This window comes from Pagrus pagrus (genome assembly GCF_965226575.1).
Source record: "Pagrus pagrus genome assembly, chromosome: 17".
Taxonomy (NCBI): Eukaryota; Metazoa; Chordata; class Actinopteri; order Spariformes; family Sparidae; genus Pagrus; species Pagrus pagrus.
This window is the reverse complement of record NC_140201.1, coordinates 27481718-27506081: the sequence shown is the minus strand read 5'-3', so window position 1 is coordinate 27506081 and position 24364 is coordinate 27481718. Positions and strand designations below refer to the sequence as shown.

The 24364-nt window shown below is 39.9% G+C and overlaps 1 protein-coding gene across 1 annotated transcript in view; it reads left to right on the top strand.

Moving 5' to 3' along the window:
- thsd7aa (thrombospondin, type I, domain containing 7Aa) overlaps positions 1 to 24364 on the top strand; it is a 189141-nt gene that overhangs the window by 74369 nt on the left and 90408 nt on the right. Inside the window, exons 3-4 of the mRNA XM_084379897.1 lie at positions 6051 to 6299; positions 9595 to 9776. Of these exons, the coding sequence (XP_084236023.1) occupies positions 6051 to 6299; positions 9595 to 9776 (431 nt within the window). The remainder of the gene's footprint in view (positions 1 to 6050; positions 6300 to 9594; positions 9777 to 24364) is intronic.

Sequence of the window (24364 nt, the reverse complement as noted above, 5' to 3'; positions counted from 1 at the left end):
GCTGACATGGGCTTCCAGAGGAAGGATCATACCAGGGCAATAAAAAAGTCGTTTATGCAAGAGAAATCAGTCTCTTCTGGGTCATTGTTTTTTTAAAGATTTTTTTAATAACAAGATTTTCTAATTCCTTTTCCTTTTTAATGTTGCTCCTTATAGTAGGCCTACACATGACCTCAGTATTTATACAATCCTGACTACAGCCCTGCAAGCAAGAAATTATTCCACTTTCAAAGATGCCAGCAGTCTTTGATATCACAACCTCAAAACTGTTATTTCTTCACATTCTGTTGGTAATTTTGGTTAAGTATTGAATGTTTTCTACAAAATGTGTTATATATTGCACCTTTAGTCATAACCCTAAACCCTGCCAAACCTGCCATGCACAGATGTCTTAGAAGGAAATAATTAAACAAATGTTGCTTTTGAACAATAAAAACATTGTCATTAAAGGCCCGTAGCAAAACAGATAGGATTTGCCAAATTATTTGATTTATTTTTTTCTTTTATACTTTCTTACTCTTACTTTGCACAGCATTATTACTGCTTTTCTTATATGCAAATATGTTATGAAAATGATTTATTTGGGTGGATTTCATTGCCTGTAGAAGAGCGATGTTGTGGCTTGTTTGTTGTGTGAGACTGCTGCATGTTCCAACTCACTGCACTGTCTGTGCCACTCAGTAGCTTCAAGTGTCAGGGCTCATAGCACTCAGTAACACTGTATTTGTTGTGAAACCCTGTAAGAATTCAGTTTTAGTTCTGTTTTCTTCTTGCACCTTTGTCACCCTCATTGCTCCTTTAAAACTTATATTTAGTCAAAGATAGTTGAGATTATTGAAAATTCTGAAATTAGTTAAGGACAACAATTATTTTATGTTTATGTTTATGTTTATGTTTATTTATTTGATATGGACATCACAAATACATTGAGACTGTTCCAGTGGACAGACCAGATGCTTTGCTTGGGTGTGTTTAGCACATGTGCTAATTTTCAACACCAGTCCATAGGCGGCTATTCTAAAAGCACAGAGCATATTATCAACAGTATGAGATAAAACCAAGTGCATGACACAACATCACAACAGTAGCATACTAATCTAAAAATGCAAAGCACAAGATCAACGAAAGGAGATTGAGCAAACAGAAATCATGATCGTAACAGTAATAATAGTAACAATGAAAAAGTCCATATTTATGCATGTGGGCATTGTTGTTTTGCTTTTAGCCATGCTTTTAGTCCTCTGTTAAAAGAGTTTGTATCAGTCTCCAGTTTCAGGTGAGTGGGTAAAGTGTTCCATAGGTTAACCCCTTTTACTGAGAAGGCAGACTGTCCAAATGATGTTGTACACTTGGGAACAATGCAGTTGCCTTTGTAGGAGGCTCGTGTGTTAACTTGGCTTGAGCTACAGCGTCTTTTTATCAGTGCAGAAAACAGGGGTGATACACAGTTATGAAGACATTTAAAAACCAGTCTGATGTTACAGTAAATTATGAAGTTTTCAAATGCAAGAAGGTTGTGTTTTCTCAGGATGCCACAATGGTGCCATCTCATTGGTTTTTGATCCATAAGTTTTATTGCTTGCTTGTATATTGCTATTATGGGTTTCAAAGTGACTTGAGAAGCATGTGACCATGACATGATGCAATGTATTCCACTTCCTCAGAGTACATACAATACAGCCTCTCCCAGCTCAATAACACTGGACACACTCATCAAAGCTCCACTATGAGATCCATCCTATGATGTAGAGGCTCTATACATGTTTTTCTCAAGTGAGGTCAATGTCCATGTGGTGTCTGAGAGCCATGCTCTTTGTTCGGAGATGAATAGCCTCATTCTGTCTGACTGCTAGGCTCAGCTCAAATAGAGGCCTCTGAGCTCAGCTTCCATTACATCCTGAGAAAATCAAGGCACTATGATACATTTGCTTTTAATGCCTGGGAGAAGGTCAACATTCATAAATCATTCAAACCTCAAGCAAATGCCACTCTTCCTTTTGCAGTATTTATGTGGAATATTATATTTGCATGACACACACTAGGATTGATATCTGCTTTGGAATATAATTCCAAAAGGGACCCACAGAGCTATACTAATGTTTTTGCACAGATGGCTAGAAGCTTCAAAGAGGCTTAATTGGTAGTGATGAGCGTATTAATGTTGGCCCAAGCTCAGGATCAAGTTTATTTACAGTTGGAGCCATCACTATGGGAATTTCCAATTTTATCCTGTGGTTAAAACTGCTAATTATCCCATGGCTCCTAGCTTTAAAATGATGATGAACTGCAAAATCCACTGTGCCTCTATCAAAGATTTTGTTAAATAAAACATATCGTTGGAAATAATTTTCTATGTATTTGCATTCAAAAATGTTACAGGTTTTATTGTTTTTGACTCCAGGCACATGTTATTTATAGGCCAAAGTTAGACTCACTCCCATTTCACATAACTGCAGTTGTCAGTATGTCCAAAATTGTTGTGATTTTCACCTTTTTGTAATACTTATTCTGTGACGAGGTGACGATCATGTTGGTGTTGCTGGCATATATTGAGCGAGATTATGTAGGTCAATAAGAGGTTTCACACAAAACTAAATGTCCTATCTCTCCAACAAACTGCGACTTTCTTGCAAAATTATATTTTAATTTGACAAACATCATACATTTAATTCATGGCACAAACAGGATCTATCACCATTGACTACATGTTTTTTTCTGAAATAAGGCCCTTTGGGGCACACCAGAAGGGGCAGGACTTCGCCTCTCTAAAAACACTTTTTTTATTCAAAGTAAAATTTGATTTTGAAAGAGGGTTTTTGTTGTGTTAACGGCCCCTGACCAACACTGGTGGAGAACAAAATATACAAACTAGCAGTAATTGACCAAATTGGTTAAAATGCTTTATATGACCAAAGGTCACCTTTAGCTGACAAGAACTATGACAAGGTAGTGTGATATTGATATAGCATTACATAAACTGTGGCCAGATTTATCTGCTAGGGGCAGACCTAGCCCTTTGAGCAATGTGTTTGCAATTAATGCAAGAGTACATGGTCATATTGTGTGAAAAACAAAACAAAACAAAAAACCTTGAATGTGAGCTCAATGAATATGAATATTTAGAACTGGATATGAGGCCATCACTAAGCGCTGTTTCACATCTCCGCATTGCACTCCTATAACACTGCTGGACTCATTATGGAAGTTAATAAAACAAATGATCAAAATCGTTACAGCAGAACCAGAGATATCACCTTTTTATTCCACACACTCTATTTCATTTTCAAAACCTGGCACCTACACCTACCCACAATGCAACTTAGCATAGGCATTTAATCAGATTACATGCAGCTGCCTCTCAAGACTTTATACTACTTTTTTCACAGTTGCAATTGTACTCCTTAAACCTGTATACACACTTTAATGTGTAAAATTGGTATATACCCTTTAACCAAGAAAACACTTGGGGCCGGATCTACTAAGATCCCAAATTGCTTGTACTAATCTGCGTGGGCAATCTAGAAATTTGCGTGTGGGGTTGAACCGCGGTTTGCGGGCGATTTACTAAGAGTGATTGCATTAATGACAACAGGTGCAAACGTGTTGGAGACACGCCTATTTAAATGAGGGTTTAGCGTGTTTCATGGTTTTCAGCATGGCAAGTTTGAGAGAGCGAAAGCGCAAAGTAAAATTGGACCCTTTGGAATTAGAAGTGTTGGTAGAGGAAGCGAATAAACATTTCAATGAGCTGCAGCAAAGGAATCTGACGGTCGCGCAAAGGAACACTGTGTGGGAGAAAATCGGTGAAAAAGTTAATGCTGTTGGAAAAAACAGGCGAACAGTGGATGAAGTGAAAAGGAGATACCAAGACATCAGAAGAAGAACAAAAGAAAAGTTGGCGTATAATAATATAAATATAATAATAATAGTACACTTGCAAGGAGTTTTGTTATTGCAGGTATTGCGTGACTCCTTCTCGTAGCTGGCTCCAAATCTGCTCTGAGTTCCTCCAACAGCTCCAAAATGGCAAGGCTGGATAGGCGATATGTTCTAATGATAGTTTCCTCATTCATCCCAAAAATGTTCACACGAGTGTGAAAAATGCGTTCTCGGCGTCTCCTTCCATTGTTTCGGCGTCTCCTTCTTGCAACAATAACCGCAGCCATGTGTGCGCAATTACGCATACAAACTGTTTGCACCTCCCTTTGAGACGTGGTAAATATAGACGCAGTTTCGTTTGATTCCTGATCAGGCCATGAGGCAAATATTTCTTTATGTAATAACTGACAGGCAGTGGACATTATATTTGAATTTCCTGTATTGTCTGATTAATTTGTATGTATGATGACATGATCATGTCTGTGTCGCTGGTCTTGACTTTCACGTAGAAGGATCTAACGAAAAATCGGCTGCAGGAGATTTGTAATAAAAACCTGAAAAATGGGAGGGAAAAAAAATAAAAAAGCAGGCGAAAGAGCACTGTGTCGTTATCCCAAATGGCCTATCAGCCTCTATTAAACAGACAGAGAAGAACCAGCTTCTTTCTCCACCACAGCAATCCCATTATCAAACAGAGGCATGGTGCTGTGAAGCAGCCGCTGAAAATACGGATAATTGTTTGGGTTTGAAATGAACAACTTTCAAAGTCAATTTATCACATCGACTGACTCAGACAAAAGAAAGCTGTAGGGTGTGCAGCAGTATTTTGCATCTCTGTAATCCCTACAATACAGTCACTATCTGGTTCATAATAATCAACGCCGGGAATTTAGAGCCATTTTAACAGGGAAACAAATATTGCTCTTTTTTAATGTCTTTTTGCTGCCTTTATATACTGTTGAATGATGGCACTCTCCTGTGTTTTTGTCCACCTCAGCCTTCTAGGGTCAGGCTCTTCATTACATTGCATCTTGCTGCGTATCTAAGGGTAAATTAGAGTATGCAAATATGCATTAGTATTTCGTACTGTCGTTGACTAGCAAAATACACAGATTCACTAGGCTACAACACACTTGTCGTTAGCAAAGAGCAGTGTACTAAATTAAGGTACCAGTCCAAATCAAGGTACCATTTGTTGCTGTTTTAATTACATTACACAATAATTATGTCACCAGCAGCAGGTCATGTCAGCTGTCGCTAATTAATGTTAATTCTGTGAGTAACTTGATAACAGGCCAACATTAAACTTGACTGAAAATGCTCTCTGCAAGCTGCTGCACTCAGCCATTGTTTATGCGGTAGAAGAAGAGAAGCATCACTCTGTATCATGACAGTACAGCTATGAGTGTTTCTGTAGTTGTGTGTTTGCTGCAGCAATGAACTTGAACAAAACTAATGCGTCTTTTGACATCACTTACTGTTTTTCTGTAATTGATTAACAAAATGTATTTATGATAACAAAAAGGCAGGACCTGCTGCACTGAACAGACCATAAATCTTCAATGCTAAATTCAATTGAAACCAAATATAGTAAAGTTGTACATACTGCCACGTTGCACCTGTGTGTAAAATTGTGTGGAATTTATGTGCTACAGTGTTAATTCAACATGATCTTTTTGCAAAAGATTGTCTTAAAGAAAAGGAAACCTTGTGCACAAGTTCTCTGTGAGCATATTAGAGCATGGTATCAACAGCGCCACCTTGTGACCATTAATAAAATCCACCAATCAAAGATGATTCAATAAACACCAATTTTTCACCCATAAAAAAGTAATTTGATTGATCACTATTAGTTTTCAATTAATTTTTATCATCCACCCCTCATATCATGGAACTTTCACAATAATTACATACACACATTTTGTTGAAAAATTTCCAGGGACACATTTATCTCTATATATAGTATTTCCAGTCTTCCTATCTTGTACTGCAAATACTGCACAAGAATTTCTCTCAGGATAAATACAGTTGCTATCTTATTTTATAATCAGTAAAACAACATTTCTTAGTTACATTAACTTGGAGAGGATTTTGTTAATATTTGTAATACTGTTTTTAAACTCTCTGCAGTTATTTTCTTGTCTTATGTTCTCTTTTTCCCTCATCTCCAGCCTGTGCTCTCAGGAGATATTGCCAGTCACCTTCCAGGCCTGCGTCATGACCAAAGATTGCGACGTAACTGAATGGTCTGAATGGTCAGCTTGCTCCAAGGAGTGCTACGACCCCAACGGGCCCAAGGGACAGCGCACTCGCACCAGAAAAGTGAGCCAGTTCCCAAGTGGTGGAGGAGCTGACTGTCCAGAGATGGAGGAGAAAGAGCCCTGCAGCCCCGAGGGAGATGGAGTTCCACCCTGCATTGTGTAAGTACTGGACAAAAATAGAAACAGTTAAATGTTCTATTTTTTTTTTTTTTTTCTGTAGAAAATTTAACTAAAAGGACATTTGTAATGCTACAAAGCCACTATAGAGGTGGGCTACAGTGGGTTAGCATGCTAACATGCTAAACCAAGATGATGAACATGTGAAATATAACCTGCTAAACAACAGTATCTTAAGCAATGTCATTGAGAGTATGTTATCAAGCTTATGTTAACATTTAGCTAAAGCACCGTTGTGCCTAATACAGTTTATTTTACTAAAGATGATTCCACAACAATAATGTGACCAGATTTCTGAAATAAAAACCAGGGACATTTCCAGTTTGTTGGACGATATGTTATGATATTCTTTCTTATACGTAATGTGTTTTTATATCTGATATTTTTAAATTACTATTGTATTACTGCTGAGAGCTCATGTTATATACTGTTGGCTAGCTTAATCTACAGCAATGCATCATATTCTTTGAGATTGTTATGTTTTTGCGTCACTGTCCTGTGAGAACCACATATCTCTATAAAGTAAAAAAAAAAAGAGAAAGAAAAAACAACTTATTTTTTCTTTCTTTTTTTTGTTTTGTTCATTAAATAGTACGTGCAAGTAGAGGAATGAATGAGCATGATATGACTGCGAGCGGCCCCCTCTGGTGGCCAAAACAAGCACAATGTGATTGAGACGTTAATGGGTAGGCTCTGCTACCTGGTCTTCTTTTGCCACATAGTATTATTTCACTTAGAGGTCTGCCACAATCTCTGGCAGGTTCAGTTAAAAACGAGGACACTTTCGGGGAAAGCTCAAGCCGTAGACAGGACACCATAACAGGGAGTGTCCCCGGAAAACGGGGACATCTGGTCACCCTACATCACAAAGACTAGCTTTTTTGCACTGTGGCTAATAATCTACTGTTTATCCAACATTTTTTGTGTGTTTTATCAGAAGACAGTGGCAGTTACATTAGCCAGTAACCTGAAATGGATTCTATGTCTTACAGCGTATGCCTCCTTAAATTATGTTAACAGTGTGGGGTGAGAAAATGACAAACTTATTACTGCCAAGGTCTGCAGGTTTTATAATCCTAGACAGAGTGAGGCTGGTTGGATGATGTGGGTGAGGTCAGTGGAAGGGGCTTGTTGGGGTTTGTGTGTATAAGTAGATGTAGAGGAAATTACTTGTGTCTGGCTCAGTGCCAGAAGGAATACATGCAATGGAGTATACCATAGTCTTTGTATTCTAAGAGGAAGCTGCTGCACTGTTTGATTTCTATCCACCATGCTGTCCCACCCTGACACCCTCACCATGCTGCCACTAAACCTCAGTTACCTTAAATTCAATAGCCATGAAATTAAGTGATCATACCCTGTGGTAAAGTTGGTAGACTGAAATCTAGATGTCTGTATGATACAATTGATGGGTTAAATAGATAGACAAAGCTCTGATGCTAACTGTAAAACCATCTGCTAATCTGCTTACCTCCCATATAACCTGTCTGTTTAATGGGCAGAGTAGAATCAGTCATAATGTGAAACAGTAAATCACTGTCCATCGACTCTTGCTGCTGTCTGTACAGACAGGAGGAGAGGCAGGAGCTCTGTCCATGGTCCTGAAGTACTACGCTGTTTGAGTGTCCCCATCTGGGCAATTTAAAGCCCCAAAATGCATTGCTCTCCCAGGGGCCTCATTGTCCTATAGCAGTGCAGAAGCAACTGAGAGAGAGGGACAGAGACAGGGGGACTCTTCTCATGAATATGGAGCCTTTCATTGGCAACCTCAAATGAATCCCATTATCAGTAGAGATGGAGGCAGGGTTTACATTTTCTGACCTCAGGGTGAAACCACAATGCATTATTGCTTGAACAGACTGCTGCCAATTCACTAACCAGTTACAAACCCATCTATGAATGAAATGTACAATCCCACTTCAGCTTAAAAAAATCAAGTCTTAGAGAGTGCTCACTGAACTCTCTGGTTTAAATTGCAATTCTGAGGTGTATTGTAAATAGAGATCGAAGGTCAAAACATAAAAAGTCTTTCTTACAATGAGAAATGCGTACGCCATCCCTGGCCTCACTCAGGCACATACAATCTTTTTCAGTGCCAGCAAAGAGAGCCAGGCACACTGTGACAACAAACAATGATAAAAATGTGTGGTCATTTTATTTTCCGTGATCCAAAATCCTTTAGGGGTTATAGATCATGCCAATGCCAATTTGCCATTTTTTACTTTTAGTGTCATTTTAATCCATGTCATAAAATCCAAGTAATAACATAATACATATATATATACTGTAGATACAAGTCACATCAAGCATTCATCTATTTCTCTGCTTATTATGTGTATTTGTTCTTAATGTGCAATACCCCTGTGACTCTAAACTGTATGAATAATACAAAAATATATACATGGGGCTGATTACTGTATATGAGTAGCCGTTTTTATACTGGCCAATAAGCCGCCAATTAGCCGTCCTTTTTGCGACTAGGTCGCGGATTTAGACAGAAGGCGGCAAATTGCCGGTCTGTTTCACGTGTACCGTCTGCAGCCTGCAGAAAGGGACGGAACTAAAGGTCGATTTGTGATTGGCTGGAATTCGATTGTGGGCGTGGCTAAATCCAGCCAGTCCGTCCCTTTCTGCAGGCTGCAGACGGGTATGCTTCGTCTGTTTTGGTCCGCCAATTTGACGCCTCGGAGGGTACACTTACTGCCGCCTCCATTGCTATCTAAATCCGAGACGTCAGTGTGCCGGCAATTGCGTGAGATGGGCGGAGGTGTCGATGACCCACAGCCGGAGAGTTTTAAAAGCAGGAAACAGCTGATCACAACAATCAGTCCATCACTTCATCCGCGGACGTCAAGATGAGCAACTGGAAAGCCGCTAAGATCCGGGAGGTGCTAGCATCTCCTCGGTCTCTGTAGCTGACAGCTAGCGGACACAAGCAAACAGCTAGTAGCTGCTGTCCGCTTGTTGTGTAGCGGCAAGCTACGAACGGTCGCTACTTTCAAATTAAAAGCCCCCCGCTAAGAACCCAGTTCTAAAATCCAATGGGGTGCAATGTAAAGCTCTTATTTTGAAGACCAACTTCGTGCTTCACGTCACGTCACATGTTTACGCCTACCCCAGTGGCAGCCAAGTGGCGGCTTTTGGAAAAGGAGGAATATTACGCCTCCCTTTCAGAAAGACAAGGCGGCAGATTGCCGCCCTTACCTTGGAGCAAATGTGCCGCCTTTTCTATCTAAAAAGGGCTAGTAACGCTTGTTGTGTCCACCTCTGTTCTCAGTTACAGCTGGAAAACTACAGAGTGGACAGAGTGCAGGGTGGATGTGCTGCTGAGCCAACAGGACCGTCGGCGTGGAAACCAGACGGGGTTGTGTGGAGGTGGGATTCAGACCCGTGAGGTTTACTGTGTCCAGAGCAGCGCCGATACACCACCTAACCTGAGCTCACTCAGGAACAAAGAAGGTGACTCTCCCAGCATGCGTTTCTTCTGTCCTCTCTCCTTTTCTCTTGTACTGCTGCCTTATTCACCATTTATTCTGGGCAGGCTCTAAATAAAATGAACCTATACACGGTACAAGGAAATTTATTCACATTCACAACATATTCATGCTACACAAATTACAGAACAAATATACAGCTGTTAATATACAAATATGCATAAACATGTAGTTCATCTTCTGAATCTGCGTCAGGGTAAATGCAAACAGCAGCAACAAGATGGTGATGATAATGTGGTCAGCATCTTCATATTAAAAGTTCGACATCTGGGAAACAATGTCCATCACCTTTGACTGTGTGTGAGCAACAAGCATCAGTGGTATTCATTCATCAATGAGTTCGACAGATTGATTCAAGATGTTTTGGTGGAGACAGGTGTCTTTGGGCACAATAGTCCCTTATTTCATGTTGTTTGGCCAGCCTGTGTCCCATTTTATCCATTTCCTGCGACCGTACATTAGCAGCCTTAACCAAGATGGATAAGCATGGCTCTTATTCTGACTCTCTTCCTCCCTGGGGCGGTCAAGCTGGTCAGGTTCGATGGTCGTGGTGGTCTCAAAGTCTGCTGCTCTAAGTCCAAAACACCCACTTTCTTGACAGTATTTTGCTATGAGCAGTACGTGTTTCAGGAACAAAACTGAAGAAATCATGGTTAAAAAACAAAAATATAGCATAATTTGGAGGAGCTACCAGCCGCTGCATTTTTTTGCGCTACTGCTGCCTTAGCCACCCATGGTCAGTATTATTCCTGCATTTAGCTTTTAAGGCTTAAATTGAGACTTATTTGTCCTCATGCAATCAAAGAATTAAGGAATATAATGAAAAAATAAATGTTTTTCAACAGGATGTCATCTCAGTAGATGTTTGAGTCTCGGAAGTGTGTTCTATGTCGTTGATCTGTTTCTGATTTTCATGCACAGCCAAGGATGGAAAGCACTGAAACCAGCTTGCTGACCTTGAGATTGCATCTCTGCTTTTTCAAATACTACTTGAATGTAGTGTTCCAAAATATACTGATTTTATATCCAGCTTTTAGACTGTAGAGATGTCTATATACCTCAATAAATGTAACAATATGAGCTTATGTTATGCCTACACTGAGTCAGTGAAAAAAAATCCCCACATGGTGGGTGTAGCTTTGGCTCTGAATTGACGCCATCTGGGTGTATTTTTATAGGTCACTAGGTCACTATGACTGAATTCCACTGACACACTACTGTATCTTTCCTTATAGAAATATTATAAAGACTTTACAGCACCTGTTCAATTTGGTCACTTTACTGCACACTGACTGTTAGAAACCTTTGAGCATTAATGACTGACATAGCTTCATATTTCCAAAAGGATTTTTTTTTATAACTTGGCAACCAAAAAGTTGTCCCTTCATTAAACATTTATAAGGTATGTAGTGACAACTTATAAAACCTTTTATAATGGTTGATTCTATAAAAAGCACATATGTATCTAATGGTCAAGGAGTGGATGGTTAAGTTAATGTTAAAGGAAAAGTTCACCCAAAAAAGTCCACACAATATTTCTGGAGGCTACAGTCGAGCAGTGTTGCAGAGTTCTGTTCTTTTATTTATTTATTCGTTTGTTTGTTTATTCAAGTCCCCAGCTACTTCAGTTGTCTAGGAGAATGCTGCGATGCTATTTTGTTGTGAAGCTCACAAAATGTTTTCTGGACTACTAAACTTAACCTGACTTTCCACAAGCATGGGGGTGAGGAAATGATGACTGTTCATTTTTGGGTGAACTATTCTTGAAGATCAAACAATTTGAAATATTATTATGTAGTCATGAGAAAACCAAGTTTACATGATAAGCCTTCAGCTGTAGACCCACACAGGACTCACATCTCCAGTTTCAAAGTCCTGCATTTAGTCCACTTTCTATCTCCCCTGACCTCTTCCATACGATTTCAGTAAGTCTTCCTGAACTGGAAAAATGGCATCAAACATAATTTGGCAAAACCATTTAGTACTGTATATGACGGCTGTATAATTAATGTAAATGAAGACTACTACAAAGAACACTGGCAGCATCATTTAGCATTTAATCAGGCTGGATTTAGAAAAACAAGCAAACAAACATCTGCTGTCATTCCCAAATAGTGCTTTATAGTAACATACTGGGAGCCTTGGTAATCCAAAGCTTAATTCCAGTCCCACTGTATTACAGCGGCATAGTAATCATTATATTAGACAGAATTCAAATTGCCAAATAAGTGTTGTCATCAGCTCAAATAGCAAACAAACAAACAACATTTGGGAAGATTTAAGGCAGCAGGAATCATTATCTTGGCGACAGAAAGCAAAGCGGGCATGTGGAGTAAATTATAGCATTTTTAATAGCTCATGTTCTGACACAGGCTGGTTTATAACAGCTTCAAAAAACATCTGTGAGTGCCAAGTGGCAGACAAAAAACTTGTTATGAGCTCTGGAATCATCTGCTCAGGCGTGTGTTTCACACACACACACACACACACACACACACACACACACACACACACACACACACACACCAAAGACATGTTCAGAGTCACTGATATCACTCCCTGCTTTTTCAGCCATGTATGAACCAGAAAGGAGAATAACGTGGTTATATTGAGATATGCTAATATATATGCTAATGTCAGTGGAAAAGCCACACAGAAAGGATAGCAGATGAAATATGAGCTTTCACGTAAATTGGTGGCATTACTGAGCACATTGAGGGTGGAAGTGGCCTGGCAGCATGGCCATGCTTATCCAGCACTGACACAATAAGTCTCAGTCCATCTGGCTTGGGAGGCTGAACTGGCGTCTGCTGCTAGAAATTATTCAGATCAGATGCTCCCAACCAGCCACACGCTTTCATCCTTCAGTGTCAAGACTCCACATTTTGTTAACAGCAGTGAGTCTCACACTTTCCACATTTTCCCTTTACATATACTGTTAGGATGAAAAAGTGGTTACATCTGCAGCCAAGCCTGCATGTTAACACAGTAATTGTTATGGAAAGTGTTTTTGGGTGGAAGTAGGGAGACATTAATCGAGGCATTATGACAGGTGAGAGTGTCACAAACAAAGGATGGTGGCAACAGGAGAAAAGGGACAAGAGTTGAATGGGTGTAATAAACTATGGGACAAGCTCTGCCAGCTCAGCTGCAGAGACGCACCCTCCTTTTTTTCACCCTGCACCTGTCCTTGTCTCAGACAGCTTCGGTGCTGTCATGTCTTGCATAATTTAGCCAACCTGGACATGCCATGATGTAAATAACAGCCTTTATCCATCCTGTGTATTGATTTGCACAATTTATTAATCCCTTATTTTAGCTGTTTCAATGTCAGAAACAAATCATTTCCTCACCGAAATCTTACGCTGGAAGTTTTTTGGAAGTGATTGTGTTTTTGTTTGCGTGTCAGCTGATTGGCTGGAGGAAATGACGGATCTGGTCAGCTAACTGTCTCTATCTTGTAAACACCTTACACTTACGCGCATACAATATCAGCCAGAAGTAATACCTGGAGCTTGGATGAATGAAGTCATGTTTATGGTTATCCTTTCCTTGCTTTAATAATGCTTGGCCATGGTGACACTGGTCACCGCCTTTACTGGTGAGAATATGTACAACAGGAATATTTGTTTTTATTTGGATAATGGCTTCTGAGGGCCATCCAAGTGGCACAACCACCTGCAAGACAGTTATTCAGTCAGCCAATTCTACAAAAGTCAAGATCAAATTCAATTCAATTAAGTATTTTAAACATTCAATTACAACACTTTATTATTCCTATGCCAGTACTTTTGAAATGGTTTCTTTCAGAATGCAATTATGGCATGGTTTAAGTTAGGAAAAGCTTGTAAAGGCAAATAAACACATTATTATTCAATTGCAGTGACTGCACAAGCTGATGGGTAATTTGTGGTGTCTGTGGCCATAGTTCTTGTGAGCAAAGGAGAATTTGCAGTGTAGCCTGTGAGTGAGAGAAATGACTCAGATTGGCTATTCAGCTTAGTGAATCAGTGCACATGAAGAGAAACAGTATCCATGATTTTACCCATGGGCATCGCAACCATTATACGTGGCTTCCACATCCCACCCATGTTTTAAAATTACTAGTGTCGTCCACCCCCTTTTACCATTTTGAAACTGCATCGGTCTAATCCACTCGGTGTTCTTTTCAGAGTGCTGAATCTGTGCTTTGTTAGCTATTGAATCCCTTCCACTTGCTTATTGAGAGAATGCCCAGATTAATGAAACTCCATAAAATGTTTTCACTGCCACCTTGCATAGAGGCAGACTGGCAGGCAGACACACAGATTGAAATATCACACACACACACACATACACATACAAATACACATACACAAATGCGCTGCAGACGTTTACTAGTCATTGAAGTGCCGATGCCAGGCATTACGGTTGGTCAAACATTGTCACCACAGAAAGCCTTGAACAAAGACAGTATACTAGATAGGAAAAATAAAACACTGGGAGAGAAAGAAAGTGATGAAATGAATAGGTAAAGAATGAACAAGTGAACTAAACAAAAGGATAGAAGGGTATAAAGGCAGGGAGGAACTCTAGCTATAAGCTTTTATCTTTAAGTCTTTTAAACTGTTACTGCCACACCACCATTACATTATGTGTTACAACTGGGCACTTTATTATCGTGTGAGGTTATGATATTTATAAAACAGAAAACAGCAAAAGTCATTGTTGGAGATTAAGTGTGTCACATACAATTTAGATAGTTCAGTTGACTTTTTGGTTCTACATGTTGAATTTTGAGATATTCTCATTTTGAAATGTTAGCAAATATGTATTTTTAGCCAAAAAAGTACAGTAGGCCTAGATTATGAGCCTGTGACACAAAGCTATAATAAATTAGTCATTGAATCAATTTACTATCTAATCAATTCTTCTAGCTTTTTAATATCTTCAAATATGTGATTTCCGCTTCCTGCGGATAAAATTACAAAATGTAGGATCATTTTTCTCATGCTTCTATAGCCAGTTTCCCAGGAGGTGACATGGATGTTTTTTTTTGTAAAAATGAAGCATGCGTTTTGAATTTAAGGCTCATCCATGTATCCATAGTGAGGCTGATCATTCCTGAACGTCAGGTTTGATATGTTACATCATTTCAGTTTTCCCTGAAACATTTAGCCTAAATATAGTTTCCAGTTTTCAAAAGACATTATAATCATATTCTAGGTTATTAAATGCTTATTTCACAATCAGAATATCAATGAATACAGAGGCATAATGAATAAATATGTAAATTAATTCTGTGAGTTGAAATGGTTCCTGTGCCTCTGAGCTGACACAGTACACAGTATAAATACACAGTACACGTATAAATACACAGTACACAGTATAAATACACAGTACACATATAAGTACACAGTACACAGTATAAATACACTGTACACAGTATAAATATAATGCAGCTTGTTCTTCATGTGCAGGTGTTTGTTAAACAGGTAACAGACAGAAAATCAGAGATGTACTTTGAACTTTAAGGTTGTGGGTTCACACAAAAAATCCAGAGGAAATTTACTGTGTATAACAGAAGCTTCATTTGCACAAAACTTAATATTCAGTATATCAGCAGGTGCATCACTGCCCGACATGTCCAATGAGTGATAAAACTGTGAGAATGAAATACGCACTGAACTCGCACAAACCACAAAACCAGACAGCAAAGCAGATGCAGATCCAGCTGTTAGAGCTTCTCCAGAGATCAGCCTTTGGAAAAATAAAGTGATCATCCAGCAAGAGTGTTTGCCGTCCGCTTCAAAGATATTTAAACAGGTATAAAGGACGGGATTGGTTATAATGTAGGGCACAGACAGCAGCTATAAATAATGCAGTACTGAGTACAAACTTCAAAAGATATCATATCTTTATTTCAACCTACCCATGAATCAGGTTCAAGTGTAGACCCAAACTACATTCCCTACAACTTGATTGTCTGAACTGATTACACTTAAAGCTGGGGTTGGTAATTCTGTTCAGAAACATTTTTTATTTTAATTGTATACAATCTCTTAACATCCAGACAGTGATCAAAATATAAAATGATTTGGAAAAAAAAGGAAAACAATCCATGGTCTCTGGCAGCGACAAGGCTGTAAAAACTTCTTCCCATCAATGTTAGCGGCCCGAAGATATTGCCTACCTGTCCATCAATATGTCCTTACCTGCCCACCCTGCGCTGACTCCGCCCATCACTCACTGCGAGTGACCACAGTCTATTCACCGCACTCCTGTGGCATAGGGAGCTCATTGTTTATGGACAGATAATAATGGCAGAGAACGTACAGCCACACTTTTCATTAGTGGGTGTTGGACTGCCAGGGTTGTCCTTTGTCTCTGATCCTGTTTGTGATTTAATGGACAGGATCCCGAGGCACAGCCGTGTGGAGGAAAGTGTCTGGTTCGGGAACTTTAAAATTGTGTTGCTGCTCTTTGCAGATGATTTGGTTTTGTTGGCTTCTTCGGCCTGTGACCTCCAGCAGGCACTGGGGCGATTTGCAGTTGAGTGTGAAGTGGTCGGGATGAAGGTCAGCACCTCTAAGTCTGAGGCCATGGTTCTCTGCCCGAAAATTGTGGATTGTTCCCACTGGTTGGGGGAGAGCTCCTGCCCCAAGCGAAGGAGTTCAAGTATCTTGAGACTTGTTCACGAGTGATGGGAAAATGTAGCGGGAGATAGACAGGAGGTATGATGCGGCATCAGCGGGTGCTGCTTGCGACCGTTGTGGTGCAAATGGACTGAAAAATCCACTAGAAAGGCATACTAAGAAGAAAACAAAGGTTTTATCAGCAGCATCTCGTGAGTCGAAATGAAATTATGACCAAAGCCGGGCTGGCACCCGAATAAACATCGGATACGCGTTCGACTCTTCAACTTGAATTTGGACTGAAAACAGAGGCTGACATGGCTCATTTCCTAGTAACCAGGCAAGAAAACATTACAGGTCACGTTTAGAGCTTGATTTGAAAATCATATGAGATCACCGAGGACTCGGAGTGACCTAATGTGCGAAGTAGTGTTAACTGCAAACATGTAACTTAGTCCACCGCTGTGTAACACTGAATAGTTACTGCTGTTTGCGGTTGAAATAACAGTGTCACAGCATCAGCTGCACTGCTGTGAAGAGTCCATGCATGCTCTCGTGTCACTATTGAGTCTTATTTCTTGATCCTGCCCCAAGTTCCTTTAAATTAGCACTTGTTAAAAGGAAACAGACTCCATGAAACGACATCTACTCTATTTAAAAAATTTCGAGGCTAGAACCTCCAAACTTCCGTTAAAATTGTCCCACCCGCATTTCAGATCCTTCCTACGCCCATGATTTCACTTTTTTAGTGGAGTTTCTCATTATTTTCAACCTTCGCCTTTTCACTAGTGCCATTTACAACTTCTTATAAGACATATTCTTGATTAGAAGTAGCTGCATTGACTAGAGTAAAGTGAAAATACTGCTTTTCCATAACAACATTTGCGGAGTCTTCCGGTTTCCCTTTTTAAATGATGAATACATCATAGACCAGGGATGCAAACGGGTCAGGACTAAAAAAGAGAGTAAATGTCTGGCGCGTGGGGGGGGGGGGGGTGCTCACCATTAACAAATAATTACATTATAGTATCACGGAAAAGTCCATTTCCAGTAGTTCAACCCCAACCAAGTATTGAGCGCATTTAGATGGACATAGTTTTCAGAAGGCCAACATTTCTATATTAACAATGCTTTAAAAAAAAAATGTTCCTTTGTAATATTAAAATTTTTGGGGATACTGAATTTTAGGTCTTCATTGAATGTTATACATAATTATTACTATTAAAATAAACTGAATAAATAAATACATGGGATGTTTCATTCGGTGTGTAATGGACATATATATAATGTATTAGTTTCACTTTTTGAATTGAATTAGTGACATAGGCCTTAATAAACTCTCCCATGACATTCTAATGCACCTGTACATCAGAAACAATAGGAGTGATAGGTCCAGTAGGATATGCAATAATTAACTACTGCATACATCTTGATAGCTCTACTTTACACTGTTGATTTGTATAATCCCAACAGACATGTCCAGTGATTTTCAGCTTTCTGTGTTTACATGTGTCTGTTTTGATGACACAAGTCAGCGGTCCTGAAATGTGTGTTTCTCTTCTATAAAACACATTCTACATCGCGGAGGCAACGTCTTTCCACTTAGGGCTTCCTTCACCTTTGAAACGGGGCAGAGCTCCGTGGGAAACAACTGCCTGACAGCAACGTAGGGAACCATGCACGCCCGCGGCGCACAGTTCCACGGACATGCACGGGGGAAAAAACGGCGTCGCCGTCGCACCGACTGCACGCGGCTACGCGCCGCTTTGGGTTGTGAGCGCGCATGTCGCGCGTCTACATTGGAAGCTAATAGGTAGGCTACTATCAGTATAATCAGAGGCAACCATGAGTTCGCCTCAGTTTCACGTGATTGTCACTGTCAGCCTGTTAATTTTACTGACACGAGCTGAGACGCGCACCCCCCAAAAACAAAAACTCTTCGGATCTGAACGATTCACACAAGTCACCTAATTGGCCACGAAAAAAGCGAGTTACGCTTTTCGGCGCGCTGTTTGCATCCCTGATAGACTACCACCATCTGGTGGTATGGAGAGGTATTGCCTCTCATGCAGTTTACATTTGCTGTAGTATTTGTGATGTGTTAACGTGCACAAAGACACAGGCTTTGTGAGGCAATGCTACACTTTCATTGCCGCTATTTCTATGTTGTCAGTTTGGTTTGTCTGGGCTCTAGAACAAAGTGCTCCATGGAATCTAAATGTCTATTTTCATTGGTGGAAACCAGTTAGTATGATAATGGGTAGCAAGAAAAAACAAAAACAACCATGTAGAATAATTACAATTAATGTAATCAAAACCAAGAGTCTGCCACAGAATTGTGACCCTGACTTGAGAAGACAAAAAACACCTTGACCTTGTATTTCATGAGAACAGTTGGATGATTTTGTCACTAACTTCAGCAGGGTCAATTAAGAGTCTTTGGAGTCAGCAGATACAGAGGAGCTACATCTTAAGCCACCTTCAGCATTGACTTCGACTGTCATCTTTTCAATGTATTCTACATGCCGGCTCTTATCATGACCAAACTAACTTGATAATTTCCTGGTTCTTGTGTGCCAGGATGCTGTAGATGATTTCATTGTGATGAGCCAAGCATTTCTATGGAGGGACTCCATAGGCCAATTAAGCTGATGTAATCTTATCATTTGCTTTCATGGATGATCAGCATATCCCACAGTGTCTGAGATAGGATAGTCTGGCAGCATTATCTGTGAACACACATCACTCCCAGTCCGATTACTGGGAGCTACCACCATCCAGATCACTGCCCGTTCTTGATTTGATATACTCACAGTTGGAGAGCGAAGGATTTACTCAATCCTGAACTGTGCCACATTCATGCAAAGATTACTGCTGACAACATCACTGTTTATTACAATGTGTTATTGGTTTATTATAAGCAGCTTTTTATTCTCTCTGATGTCACATATTTCACAGCCAGCCAAGTTCTTCTGAAGATAAAAATATATTTAAAGATGTTATTGCTATACAGTTTATCAGCTGTTTTTCCTCTACTGGTTCTGGTGGATGCAAAACCCAATTGGGAAGCAAATAGTGACATGCTGTACAACAGCTGTGCCAATGTGAAAGCCATGAATCCTTGGCCGTAAATGAACTGGGAGGCAGGTTATTGATGGCAGCTGGCACTTAGCAGCACAGGGTGGTGGCCTCTGAGGTTCCTAATTCAGTAGCTGGAAGAGCAGCAAGAAGACTAGACCATCTGGCACAGAGATACCTGGGCAAGGGCAGTCTGTGAGGAAAATTCCATTAATCAGCCTTTGTTATGGCTGTGGAGAGCTGCTCAGACTAGACATGGAGGGGGGAGAACAAAGAGGCTATTGTCCTCGAAAAGTTCTTAATGAATAATGTGAATGGAAAGCTTTTTATAGGAATCAGGATGTCTGACTGTTTTGCTACCCTGACAACACGTGAACATGTTGGAATTAAATTCATCAACAGGTCATTTGGATGATCTAATTCAGCATCTGTTAGCGCAGTGGCATATTTACTGATCATCTGTTTTATAGCTCAGAAAATGATATGACATATTCACAGCTAGTACTGACAATTGGGTGTTTGATGTTCTTTGCCAGTATTATCAGCATTTCCCATAAACCCTTAATTGACTGGCCAAACTAAATGGATTTTACTCCGCATTTTGAAAAGGATTAAATGGAATGTCATGAAATTTTTTAGATATTCATGGTTTTGTGCTACCAATGACAGTAAAGCTCACCCTTGAGTGTAATATTGTGATTATACAACTTTTACCAACAAATAAAAGATATGATAAAAATGTAGTAGTAAAATAGTAAGAATGCATGCACATTTATGAGCACTCATACACACAAATACACACGTCAATAAGACGACATGGTTGAGAGAGTAATTTAAATACAAAGGATCATAAAGTGTATCCTTAACAGGATCGAAAATGAGAACAGTCAGTGATGAGTTCCCAGCTGGTAATGAACAAAAAAGTATCTGGATTTGAAAATGTTAATGAAGCTTGCCCCCTGAATGTGTTAGGGAAAATCTCCTTGTTGAAGTTTGAGAGTTGCTAATTCTCTGAAGGATTTTAGACTCTGTGATGAATCAGATCTCTCCACACATGCAGCGTGGAGAGAAGACCCACAGTGTTCTCTGCAGTCTTCCAAATGTTTCTGACTTAAGTACAACAGAACAGTGGTTACATACTTTATGAAAGTTGTTAATTACACCTTCTCCAAAACAATGACCCTCTGATGTTTGTGTTGATCATGCCTTCCCCAGGGCCGTGACCCTTTGATGTTTCAGTGGACAGTGCATGTCATCCTAGCTACCTTCCTGTCAACACCTTAGGCAAAGAGAATTGCCCCTCATATGAATTCCTGACCTGTTCTAACCCTGACAACTCCCCACACCTCAGGTGAAGGGGCTCTCCCCTCTTCTCACATCGAGTATGTTCTTATCCATACATTGATTTCTGAATCTAAAACTGTTATTTCCAACATTCCTCCCTTTTGACACAATGTATCAACACAACATATTTGGGAATTACATCAAATAAAACAAAAAGGTTAAAAAAAAGATCACTTAATTGGACCTGAAAATGATATGACACTCCGTTATAGTAAATAGAAAAATACAACAACACGCATTAAAACAAATCATACTCGGGTTCTGTGTATTCCTTTGGAGTGGAGAACGGAGATCAATTTATTCGAGAAGTCACACTTTTAGATATCTGACTGATAACTTAAGAAAATATTGATTTGATTTCAATATTCCTCTTCGGAGGTGGTGCCCCCTAAAACAAGTGCCAAACCATTGAAATTCCACCACAATTGGTAATGTGGTGCATTTTAGGAGGACAGAGATATTGAGAAATAGGTGGTAAATTAACAATAAATTGAATTAGAGAGTGGTCAGAAAGTGATAGAGTGGACGAGGAGACTGAAAGGTCAGTGACAGAAAGACCACGGTGTAAAAGTAGATCGATGGTATGGCCATCTGAGTTGGTTCTTTGACAGTCTGGATCTGTTATCAATAGCTGGAAACCAGTCCATCACTTCAGTGGACTCAAAAGTACTAAACTAAAAAGTAACAATCGAACAACAGAACCTATTTCTTTTCCCTGTTAATGCTTTCTAGAGGTTGTGGGATTTCCCAAACTGACTGAATACCACACATATAAACAACTGCTATATATATATATATATATATATATATATATATATATATATATTAGGGCTGCCCCCGACCAAGGATTTTCTTGGTCGACCAGTGGTCGTCATTTAGAGCGATTAGTCGACTAATCGACGCATATATATATATATATATATATTGAAATAAATAAATAAATATATCTCCGCAGTAAAGTGGATGCGCCTGTAGAGAGATTTACACAATAAGTAAACACAGTGAGCTGGATAATTTAGCTTCCCCAGTACACACGAATAGTCTAACATTAGCCCATATAACAATAATAAAATGTATTTATCTCTGCTTTCAAACGTTCGGGCCGCCATGGGCAGGTAGCTAAGCTACTTACATGTTTAGGTGTAACTGTTGCCAAAATGCAACCTTGGCTTATTTTGTGAATGAACACGAGTCAACCCTTTGTGTAAAAAGCATAATTATGAGGAAAAAGCCACTTTTAAGATTCACCGTAGTTTTGTTTCCAGGTCAAACTCATTTACAATGGAGGTGCGCGGGGCAACTTTCTGTAGCATCAAAAATCGCTATTTTTAAAACACTAAGAAGACTCGACACAACATGAAACTTTGCTCGTAGCATCACCAGGGTCTCTACACATGAACACGAGCATTGAGAACATCATTTGTGTACACAAAGTTTGCTGAAAAGGTTTTTCAACAACTCACGTTAGCAGTAGCCTAGCAGTAGCAGTCCTGCCAGTCCTGCGTCGATCCCCGAGTGCGGCGTAAAGCCTAGTTTATGCTTCTGCGTCGCGGCGACGGCGGAGCTACGTCGTCGACCCTACGCCGTCATTGAGCATTCGAAGTTCTGCGTCGAGGGAACGCGTTCAATTCACCGCCAAGCCGGGGGGGGGGGGGGATTGGTTTCGGGGGGTTCTTGCTCTCTTGCACTGCAGTTGCGGTCAGAGCGGATATGCTGTGTAGCATTCTGGTCACAGTGTGGGGCTACAAGCTACACGCTACACAACACCAATACTCCTCCTGCCCTGCTGGGATCTCACAAAGCACGGAGTTCACAAGCAATAGGAGACAAGCATGCAAGCAGCAGAAGTAACTGGCGGTGTTGTTATACTGTTGACCGGAAAAGCAACTGCCGGAATGACGGTCTGAGCGGACCAATCCCAGTCCTTGCCGTTCGCGTCTCGACGCGTCGACGTGACGCGTAGTCAGGATTTTTTGGAGGCGCACGTCAGGCTACGGCGCAGGGTCCGCGTAGGGGTCTGCGTCGACGACGTAGCTACGCCGTCGCCGCGACGCAGAAGCATAAATCAAGCTTAACATGGAGCTTTCTCCTTCATGTTACGCCGCACTCGGGGGGGGGGGGGGGGGGGGGGGGTCATCCTTCTTCTTTTCAAAATGATCCCATATTTTAGACGTCTTTCCCGACATGGTTGGCTATTAATTGTTAACTGTCTAACCGCGATGTCGAAGGGACCTGCCGTGTAAAAAAAACAAACACTGACTGTGAGTGAGTGTCACGACTTCCTGTGTCTGGCCCTTCAAATTAAAAGCCCTCCAGCCTTTTATACACAGACCAGCTGCCAGTCACATAGATTTTGACTTAATTTCGACAAGACAGGGCTCCAAATGTTTTTGGCTTTTTTTCTGCGACCAATCGACCAATGAAATTTTGGTCTGCTAATGATTTTTTGGTCGACCAGTGCTTGGTCGACTATTTGGGGGGAGCCCTAATATATATATATGTATAATACAGTATCTAAGATATCTTCTAAAAAATATTTTGCCACAGATCTGTAATCATGTTGATTTAATAAAAAAATAAGACAAACTCATTTAGTTCGATGTAACTTAACAGGTGATAGAAATAGCCAAACAGGAGGTAATAGTCTATACAGGCCCACAAATTGCATCCTGTGTATACGATAAATATAAGAAAAATTGGCTTTTGTTCCAGCTCTGACAGCTACAATGTTGTCATGGTGGAGTAATATTTTTAATTTTTAATATAGAGCAAAGTGTGCTGTTATGCTGATTAGAGCGTGCTTTAAATGTCTAGTTAACCAATCACATTGCTTGGTTGGAACCACTTGTTATACATTACATTAATGACTTTGATCTCAAACACACTGTGTGCAAAATGCACAAACGTGTAGCATAGAGTGAAATATTCTGATGAGCATGGTAATTAATCACTGTCTTCTCAGCCAGTCACATTACAGTCCTTACCCCATCTACACAGTTGTGCCAGTAAGAATGGGACATAACAGAATGAAATGGAGAGCAGAGTGGCAATATGAGAACATGTACACATAGGTTGCTTAATAATAGAGCTGCAATGATTAATCTATTTATTGGACTATTGAATGAATGGCCGACTATTTTAATAATCGTTAATATTAATCATTAATAACAATCAATTTGAGTAACTTTTGAAAAAAAATGTCAAAATTCTCTGATTCTAGCTTCTTAAATATTTATATTTTCTGGTTTCTTTACTACTTTGTGACAGTAACCTGACTATTTTTGGGTTGTGGACAAAACAAGACATTTGAGGGCGTCATCTTGGGCTTTAGAAAACTCTGATGTACGTTTTATACCATTAATCAAACATGACAATAATTGTTAGTTGCAGGCCCAAATTAGGTTTAATTAATGATATGTGTTTAGAATGACCGTTAGATGGCAATACAATGTTGACATTTAATGTTATTCATTCCCCTGGTGCAACTTCAGCACTCCTGTTTCAAAAAATCATACAG